The sequence below is a fragment of the Chlamydotis macqueenii genome, chromosome 1 (genome assembly GCF_036417535.1).
Source record: "Chlamydotis macqueenii isolate bChlMac1 chromosome 1, bChlMac1.mat, whole genome shotgun sequence".
Classification (NCBI taxonomy): domain Eukaryota; kingdom Metazoa; phylum Chordata; class Aves; order Otidiformes; family Otididae; genus Chlamydotis; species Chlamydotis macqueenii.
Window position 1 is genome coordinate 28,556,237 of NC_141556.1, and position 10,000 is coordinate 28,566,236.

Sequence of the window (10,000 nt, forward strand, 5' to 3'; positions counted from 1 at the left end):
CTGACTTAATGAATACTCAAAATGCAAGCTCAAATCTACCCTGTAAAGCAATCACGGTTTTTTAGCAACTATTTTGACCTTAGTGACACAAACAATTAATTCTACAAACTTAATATAAAAATAAAATTCTACATCTAATGCAGAATAATCTGTCAATGTATTTAATCAAGGATATGCTTTTTCCATGTATTATACATTCTAGTATCAAACACTGATTTTAACAGACAAGAAAAAAAAATCAAACTGGAAACCTCAGAAGTGTACAAATGTACACATATGAGAGAGAGAAAATGTCTCATCGTAAGCCAAAAAAAGCAGAAGAAACAAGTCTGAGCAGATTACAGTTTGCATTATATTTTAATAATAAACATTTACATTCACTTTAGCAATTATTTCTAAATTGATAAATATCGACAGTAAGATAAAAAGTTGCTTACTTTCTAGTCATACATCTTCAAAGCCGACCTGATGACTTGTGACAGCACCCAATCCATTTATCACCAAGTATATATTACAATGTATTATAGAATACTGTCATTCTCTCTTGATACATGGATGAGGAATAACTCCCCGATTTAAGTCAAACTTCTCATTTCTATATAAAGACCACAACAACATAGTTCATCAAGCCAATAACAGGACTGTCCAAACTCCATATTATTGCTTTAAGAATTTAACGAAGTCTGGAAATTTAGCTTATTTACTTTCTATAAATCCACCTATTTGTGATCATAATGCTCAAACAAGATGCAAATCGCATATAACTTAAATTTTTTAACTTAGCCCAGTTGCTGTTTGTACATAGTCTAAAATTTCTCATGTTTTCCCCAGTACACAGCAATCCCACAGAGAAAACGTATTTTGTGATTTTACTCAGTTGATACAGCTATTCTTAAGCATTAGCATCGCCTTATGTAGTTGCCCAGCTGAAGGAAACGTATTCAAACCAGCACTTACTTGCTTCCTTTAGAAAAAGCTATAACGAACTTGATTTGTTTATTTGAAGGCCCCCAATAAAATGACTCAGAGAAGCCAAAACTGGAATGTTAAACTATGACATCAGTACATTATATCTTGCACGTATTTAAACAATAAAAAAATTGTAAGAATAATAACTGCAGGTACAATGGGCTTTGCTCTGTTTTTCTACATGTCAAAGTTTGTTAGGCAAGTCGAATATTAAAAATAACATTTTAGAGAGCTATTACATTCTCCTCTTAAATCATATTTCAAAAGGCATCTGGTCAAAAACAGAAAAAAAAAAGAAATAGGAAAAAGAGGAAGAAAAGCAAAAGCAGTATACAGCTATGCCCATTATCTAAAGGACATCGTACTGCATGTTTACTAATGTTTATGTTTCACATCAACATATTTTATAGAAGGATTTATACGCCTAACTCAAGTTGTACTTAAATCCTATGGTGCAGACCCTACCATAAAATGCCTCTTGAGTCCTATTAACTGTACCTATGGTTTTACTTTGCCTGTCTGCTTATTTAAGATCTAATCACAGTTTTGAAGAAAAGATTGTCACTTCTAAGCCTGTCCCCTCAGAACCTGTCTGTTATTAGTACTCAACTGGATATTTTCATCTTCAGTTGTTATTCTCTGTGGTCTTTGCAAATGCTATCTACTGGAATCTGTGACTGTATGGACAAATTGGCTACAAATGCCTAGGACTGCTGCTTTGAGAAACATGTAAGTGGCACATTATTCTGTTGGTATTTTTATGTTTTAAAGCATTTCACTTAAATTTAGTTTTCTAAACATTTTCACCAATTAATGACACTCTCTCGCAAAAAAAAAATTTTAAATGCTGTTATGGTCTAAACACCTGAATAAAGGTGATGGCATGCTTTTCAATGAAAACAATAGTAATTTTTAACATATACATGTGTATGTGTACACATAAAATTTTATATTAAAATAATATACATACACAGTGTACATACACAGATAATAGTGTATATACATATATAGGTGTAAGCCTGCTAGGAACTTAATGAAGACACTGAAACCTGTATTTCCTGAGACTGTAATACTGTAAGTGCTCAATTGTTAAAACCGAATACACTTGAATCTGAAGCAAAGCACAGATTTAAGCCTTAACAACTTCTCATATGTCAATCTACAACTGTGCAATTCTTCCACATTTTCTTTCACCATTTAAAATATTTAACTGTAAATGTAGGTAGTGTACACTGCTTAATTCAGCACTGAGAATGATTCAATTTTAAGAGCTATTATGACCTGTTATTTCAGAGGCCCGTACACATGCAATTTATCTATCATGTTAAAACATGTTTCTATAAAACAGGATTTTTATAATAATCTTACAGGAGACAACTTTCCTTCCATTCACACAATACTTGACGTTGGAATGAAAAAACGCAGTATTTACAAAGGAAGGGTTTGAACTCCAAAGGTGCTGAGTGGCCTCAGCAGATGAGAGGACCAAAGACTTTCAGGAGTTCAGAGCAGGTACTGGCACTCTGCAGAATCAGACCCCAACTGTTTACCAAACAAACCGTTTGGGCTTCACCGCACTCATAGAATCTGCATCCCCTGATGGGGAGGCAGCTCTTTAGGCAGATAAAGTAGAAAGAATTATGTTTGTGCAGGTTTTAAAAGGAAAAGAAATCTTACAGTGACAAAAATAAATTGATTGCATCTCGTCATTAGACAGCGTCAGCAGTCAGACAACGGTTTAATTTTACAATTTTAAACATAAAAGCAGTTCTCAATTAACTCACTGAGAAAACATACAGATGAACTTAAAGAAATGTTTTAAAAGCGAGAATGGAAACATACCTACAGAAAAGCTGCTTCTCTCTTTTCCCATATTTTCAAAATTACACATCCAAATTACACTCATGCACACACAGACAGGCACACGCTCTTTTTTTTTTTTTTATTTCAGTGGTTCTGAGCTAATTAGCATTTTTTTATTTACACCTACGACAGCCAAGCATCTTTATTGTGAGAAGTCACTCTGGTCCCTTCACCCCAGCTCCGACTTTGGAACAATTCATCGCAAGCGAAGCGAAGTCTCAAGTAATGTGGCCCTCTGGTGGAAAGCTCTGCACCACGTCCTCTGCCACCGAACAGCACAGTAAACTAACAGATCCCGAAAACATGCACCGCAAGCCCTCGGCACAACTTTCATAAATACGTCGCGGGATTTTAATCGCTTGGCAAGCGCGGCAGCGTGCAGCGGTTATCAGCGAGACGTCGCCGCCACGAAAACAGCATCCTGGTGTTTCAGCATTAAAGCGCAGAAAAACAACAACAACAAACGCCCCGCGCCCTTCGCTTGCACGACACTTCACATTCAGCACGCGCGGAGGGTCTGCAGAAGGGTGCCTGTCGGAAAACAGCCCTTTATTTGTTTAAAAACAAACAGGAAGCAAAACAAACTTACCTGCTGTTGTTGCAGATGCAGCAGTTCTACTGTGCTTACTTCAGTGCTCGTGTCACCACTTGATCTTCCATCTCTGCTGCCAGCATCTAATTGGCTGCTTAGAGTGCTCATTCCATTTTGATTCATTGAACTGTTGCTTATTGTCTCTGTCGCAGATTCCTGCATCATGACTTAATACCTAAAAGTGATTAAGAAGTATCAATTAACACAGGCGTTACACCTTCACACTTGCATTATCAAGATGTCCCTCTCTGCCAATTACACAGACAGCATCTTTAGAAGAAGAAAAAAGCCTCGCGGAGCCGTTTACCAAGCAATGCGATGCAAACTCTGCTTTCATACAGATACTAAGCACCGGAATTATGGTTTCTATAAGCAATCTTTGCGTGCTTACATTTAACGGCCAAAATAACACACCATGCACGCAGCATGGTCAACAGCATTTATGAACGACTACATTTTAAAGTCTACCTATAAAACCAGTTTAAATGAAGGCACGACTTCACACACTGCTCTATATTTCCTATTATCTAGCTTTGACAACCATGGATGACTATACAGCCTTATTTAAAATATTCACTATCTTGATTCTGTCAGAATTTTATAGCATATCTTATGCAAGGCTGTTGTTTAATGATGCACAGCTAATCATACAAAATTAAAATTTTGTAAGGGTGTTACAAATCATATGGTATCAACCAATGATAAATAGTATAATGGGTTTCTCCTTTTTTGTGACTAAATAAAATTTTGCCTCGGAGGCATTTTAAGAAAAAGCTCCTGCTGCAAACACGTCAGATATTGCCTATTTTTTTAATCAAACGGCTGATATTCATTTATTTTTCTGACATTTAAAACATTTAATACTGTCCTTCCTGGGAAGTAATTAAGCTTATGCATGAGCAGCAATCAAACTGTTCACTTGAAGATGACTTAAAACTCAATTTTAACATAGGCAAATAAATGAAAGATATAAAATTAATTTTCCAGGCATGTATTAGATATGAAAGCTGGAAATAAAATCTATCAAGAATATCACTAATGATTGTGCTAAAAACAGCATAAATTATGCATATTACCTTCTCTACAGTAATAAATGTTTTATCATTTTCACTGCATAAATATACTGTACTTTCAGGATAGCAATGAGATGTCCTGCCAAGATCAGTTGAAATCTTTGCAGTAAATAAAGAACCAACGTGCCCTTACAAACCAGAATTTCAAGGCGCATTTTGTATCTGTAATACGGAAAGGTCAACATCTCTTCCCAGAGCTACCAAAGTCCTGCCCTGTTCTCGCAGGGTCAGAATGGACCTCGCTTTCCTTTCCCCTTGCTCCCGCCGTACTGGAGGAGTCCCCACAACAGCCTGGCTGAGCTGTGGCTTTAAAAGACACCTCTGAAGGGAGAGGGACGTGTAAGCAAACTCAGGAGAAGAAACAAAGCTTGCTGCTTAGCCTAATTATTGAACTAACTTAGTTTGTTCCCTCACAAAGTATGAGCAATAGCCTTTCTCTAAAAAAAAAAAAAAAGCAAAAAAAAAGCAGGAAAAGGATCATTACAACTTCAACTACGTGCACGGGATATTAATCAAGACTCTGTATGAATTAACACAAACAAGCGCCCACAAGATAAAGTGAAAGTATATATTGCGTGAAGAAAGTTAAAATAGTGAAAGATGAGTTATTTAAAGATGGTCTGGTCAAAAATAAAGAGGATGCAAAAAGCCCAAACACGAACACAGCTAACATAAAGGAGGGAGGCTGTTATAGCCCGGTAAACAACAGCAGCACCAGATGTGTTTGTGAACAAACAGCTCTTCTTAAACACTCTAACGAACACCAGCGAAGAAAAATAATAGAAATGGAAAATGTGATACATGCAGTGATGAATTTTACAAGGCAAAAACAAAGCTAATACTCTTTTCTGAGATTAGGCACCTAATAAGTATTCAAATTAGGCATAAATTTTACATGTACAATGTTTAAAATATTCAGAGAAAAGGGTCTGATTGCCCTTAGTAGTTATATGAAAATTCTAATGCGGGTATGCCACAACTGTGGGAGCAGGCAGCCCTTTCCGATTTTTACAATATTTACTTTCAATAAAAAGACATGTATATCAGAGTGGAAATCTATTTAAAACACTTCATCAACTGTATCGTTACAAGGATTTGGAAATTCAGGAAATTCAAACATTAATCCTCTTTTAGTCAAACAAAGATTTAACCAAGAGACAGGTTCATCTTTTACAAATTCGAACGTTAGACAATAACAGTGCTACATTTAGCCAAGCGCATTAAAAGAGCAAAGGGGTGTAAATGTTAGATAATCAAAACATAAGAAAACACTCAGAAATTTAATAACTAAATACATCACCCCCCCTTTTTTACATCTCTCCGACTCTTTCATTACAATTAACAGAGAAGGGTTAAACATCTTCCAGTTCATATTAACCAAAGGGTTTTATGTCTTGTGGATTTTGTATCCTTGCAAAGCCCCAGAGTGTAGTTTGGGCTCTGCATTTTAAGTTAAAAGTGTCTGTGAGCCAGCAGAATCGGCTTTAACATAACATGATCACTAACACTACTCTGGCAACAGAAAACAACAAATCCAACCCAACAGCTGTGGACAGAGAGAATGAAACTACATAGAGTCAACACTAGAAAGGGTAATTTATTGGAAGGTGAAGTGGGAGAAATGCTGAAGTATTTATATGAGGAAGAAAGAGTCCCTAGAATTTTATGTTAAAAATATTTTTTTTCTTTTTCCTAGTGGTAAAACGGTATTTTAAAAAACAATACTGAAACTTTGGCCTGAGTAGTGCTCTGTGTTGGTTGTTCACAGCCCCCTTCTCACTGCTGGCAACTGAAAAAGGGCTGCTGCACAACACAAGAGCACACGATCTTTTTCTTCTCCCTTCTTTTCTCTTGCATACGCACACACACGCACACAGATACACATATACCTGTATACACGTGTGTATGTGCTATCAACCCCAACCCTCACAAATTAAAGCACTGAAGGTATCTAAATGAGGATCATTTCCGCTGTCTATGTATGAGCACTTTCAGCTACTGGTGGCAGAATAATTTGAACCTGCAACACCTTACTAAGCAACCAATGTACTTTTTTTTTTTTCCTTGCTTTTACAACAGTAGCGCGGGTTGCTAGCACAATAATCATAAATAAATACAAAGGAAATACAATGCCAGCCAGACACTAAGGCTGAAAGTTTAGTATTTCAAATAGGACAGGAAAAAAATGTACAGGTCCCTGTTTACACACATTTATACACATTCACACTTCCTAATCCTTCTCTTTTTCTCTTGCCGTCACACTCGTTGTCAGTCATGAGCGCACCGACACAGGAACGCACGCACACGCGTGCCCACACTCACAGATACATACGTTCACCAGCACCTACTTCTACCGTGATTCCCAAACTCTTGCTGCCCAAGGTGAGACGCAAGCTCTGCTACCAGGTATTTTAAACAAAGGTATGGGGAAAATATTTGCTGCTCTCCACAAGAGAGAATGAAATTGTAGATTATTTTAGCTTGAGGTTGCACTGCAGGTCGAATGCCTAATTCTGCCAGGGTAACCAAGCCATCACCCATAGCAAAAGAGAAATCCTGCAAAGTTAGAAGGTACAGTTTTACTTTTCTCCCCTGCAGTGGACTGTATGTTTTCTGCGCGCACACGCGCGTGTGTTTTAAGCCGGCAAGTCACCGTACAGATACTTATTCTCTACACCACTTCCCTTTTGAAACATTAAACTGACACTGGAACTGACTGCACAAGATTGCATTTTCTCTTCCTAAACAACTTGAATTGAAAGGTTACTTAGTGTAACAATATTTACTTGCAGAATTGTGTTGTTACCAAGGGTATAATGGATGGTGGCTATGCAGGTTTACGCAAGAATGAGTGAAGCATGAGGCATTAGCCATGTGTTTGACATGTTTCAAATTGCTATAATCCAGCATTAAACACACCCAGCAATTCATGCCATTTCTTGCAGCCATAATCTTGAATAAAACGTGCACAACCACTTATTATATAAATTAGTATATGACTCCCTGTTATAGTCACAACAGCGCTTTTGTGTTTATTTTGCATCAAGATGTGGTCTTTTATTTGTGCAAATAGCAGGATAGAGAGCCCGCAGCTCAATTAGCCCTCCTCACTTTATGGCGGGGCACACCGAGCGCCAGGCTCGGGGGGGCGCCTGTTTGGCTCCGCCAGGTACGGGGTTGTGCTGCCGCCCTGGTCCCCGCCGCCGAGGTCCCGCTGGAACCGGTTCCCACCCGGGTCGCCCGCCGCCGCCGTACCGGGAGCGGCTGCGCAGCGCAGGAGCGGCCGCCAGGGGGCGCCAAAGACGACAGCCCGCCGGGCCCCGCCCCGCCCCGCCCCGGGGCACGCTGGCAGTGCCCGGCCCCGCCCGCCCCGGCGGCGCTGGGAGGGCTGAGGGAGCGGTCCGTGTGCCGCCTGGTACCCCTCGATGGCACTTTTTCACGTGCTGAGACAAACAAGAAGCCAATCTCTGGCTGCCCGTGGTCCTGTCCCCCTCTCCAGATGCCCTCAGGACCAGGGACATGGAGGTCGGCAGGCGCCATCACAAACCACCTCCAGAAACCAGAGCGGCCAGTTGGCCTGCTCCGGGCTGAGCCCCCCGAACCAATACCCCCTCCAGTAACCACCCCCAGACCTGTAACCCCACACCAGCATCAAGGTGCCCATGTTTGCTGATCCACAGCAAGCACTGTTCACGCATTTGCCATGTTTCATTTCCTAAGTCGCAGCCTAAAATTCAGCCTTTTAAAACTGGCCTATGATGTAAAAGCAGAGGTGAGGAGCTTTGCTTAAATAATGGTAACTTTTGCGCTCTGCTGGAATTAATTCATCATTGACATGAGGCACAATGCATCTGAAGTCTTGCACTGGTATGTTAAAAGTCTTTAATACTTAAAATTGCCTAATAAATCAAAATGCCAAATATGAAGGACATAGCTGAATGTGTGAGAACAAAAAATTAGACAAGCTAAGAGAGTATTTGTAAAGGGTTTTTTTTTTTCACCTTATCTAAAACATTTAGCTTTCAAAGCTTGAGTTAAGCAGAGACATAAATGACTTCACTGTGTACTTTTTAAATATGTAAGTAAATTATTCTGATTAAAACACTAATTAGGTCAACTGCTATTGAAATACTGTAAAATGAAGTACCTATATTAGTAGGTTGTCTCTGTAAAAAAACCTATATTAGTAGGTTTTCTCTGCTCAAACACCTTGTGCTGGAAGGTCTTTCAGGAAAACGGAGCTTCCAGTCGTGAGTTACAGGATGTATCTTAGCACAATCAGAAAGAATACGTATCACATCTGCATCACTGAGCGAAATCAGCATCTTTTATGACAAAAAATAGAATTTTCATAGTAAAAAAAAATAATCTCTCCAAAGCCAACCAATCATTTTACTATTTAGAATACCCTCATGAGCGAAGATGGTAGTTGTGAGTAAAGTAACAGTTCAAAACTGGGTTAAAAGGGCAGCAATGGGGCAACAGTGCCTGGGTCACAACACAGAAAAGCACTGCTATTGTGAAGAATTCAAGCTGCAGCATGAAACTTCTAAGTGGGCACTCATACAGTGGGGCTCTGAAGGCCGTTTTTGAACACAGATTTACAATAAAATTGACAACTGGATTTTTGCAAATTACCACAGATGAGATTTATTTACTACAGAGAAGAGCCAGCAACCCCTGTCCACATATACACACAGAGTGCCAGGTAAAGACAACGTGCGTTCTTCCTGCAGCATTCTGTCTTAACAGGTGCACTCAGCTGGCATGAGAAGGCTTTAAGAAATCAGGTTAATTGATTTGTGCTGAAGTTAACCGCAACTGAAAAAAACAAACATTGCCTAAAATATTTGTCTCTGTACTATAAGCCAGTACTATGGTTTATTTCTGTATCAGATGTTTAAATGAACATCCTTTTAACTGACTGGCACAAGCACTCAGATAAAGGTATTGATGGTAGAGTATCATATTAAATCTTAAACTAAAAGCTATCCTGCATTTTAAAGGCTATATCTTTTCCTTTCACACCATCTCAATTCCTCAGGACTAATAAAAATAGTAGGTCAGTCCTGGGGATAGTAATTTATCTGTTTTTAAAAATCAGGAATGTGTTGTCACACTCATCCGATTATTAAACAACAGTTCACTTCCTCAAACAGCAAGTAAGGTCTAATTAATTTCCACCTTCTATTTATTTTCTCTTAGTGGAAAAAAAAAATCCCTACAAAGGCCAGTGTTATGTACAATATCGCACAATACTGTAAGATGCATATGTTACAGATAGGATAGTGGCAAAAGCCTGCTAGAGTGCATTACCTACAGCCCACACAGAAATGAGCAGCCAATTTCAGGATAAGATTCTTATTTGAGCAACGACAGCTTGGGAAACCCCACCTTGGAAAGCAAACTCCTCTCACCCCCTCTCTCTGTATCTATCTGCCTCTCTTTCCTAGTCTCAAAAAAAAAAAAAAAAAAAAAGGCAAAAAAAGAAAAGAGGCAGCTC

General features: G+C 38.9%; 1 protein-coding gene across 3 annotated transcripts in view; it reads right to left on the minus strand.

The window, feature by feature from the left end:
• The window catches only part of FOXP2 (forkhead box P2), a 429,772-nt gene that overhangs the window by 192,301 nt on the left and 227,471 nt on the right, over positions 1–10,000 (minus strand). For 2 of the 3 annotated variants that reach the window (XM_086747588.1, XM_086747580.1), the window contains exon 4: positions 3,422–3,599. In XM_086747588.1, coding sequence (XP_086603714.1) covers positions 3,422–3,589 — 168 coding nt within the window. In that variant the 5' untranslated portion in view covers positions 3,590–3,599. Of the gene's footprint in view, positions 1–3,421; positions 3,600–10,000 lie in introns of those variants that run through there. The other variant, XM_086747593.1, reaches the window with a different exon arrangement.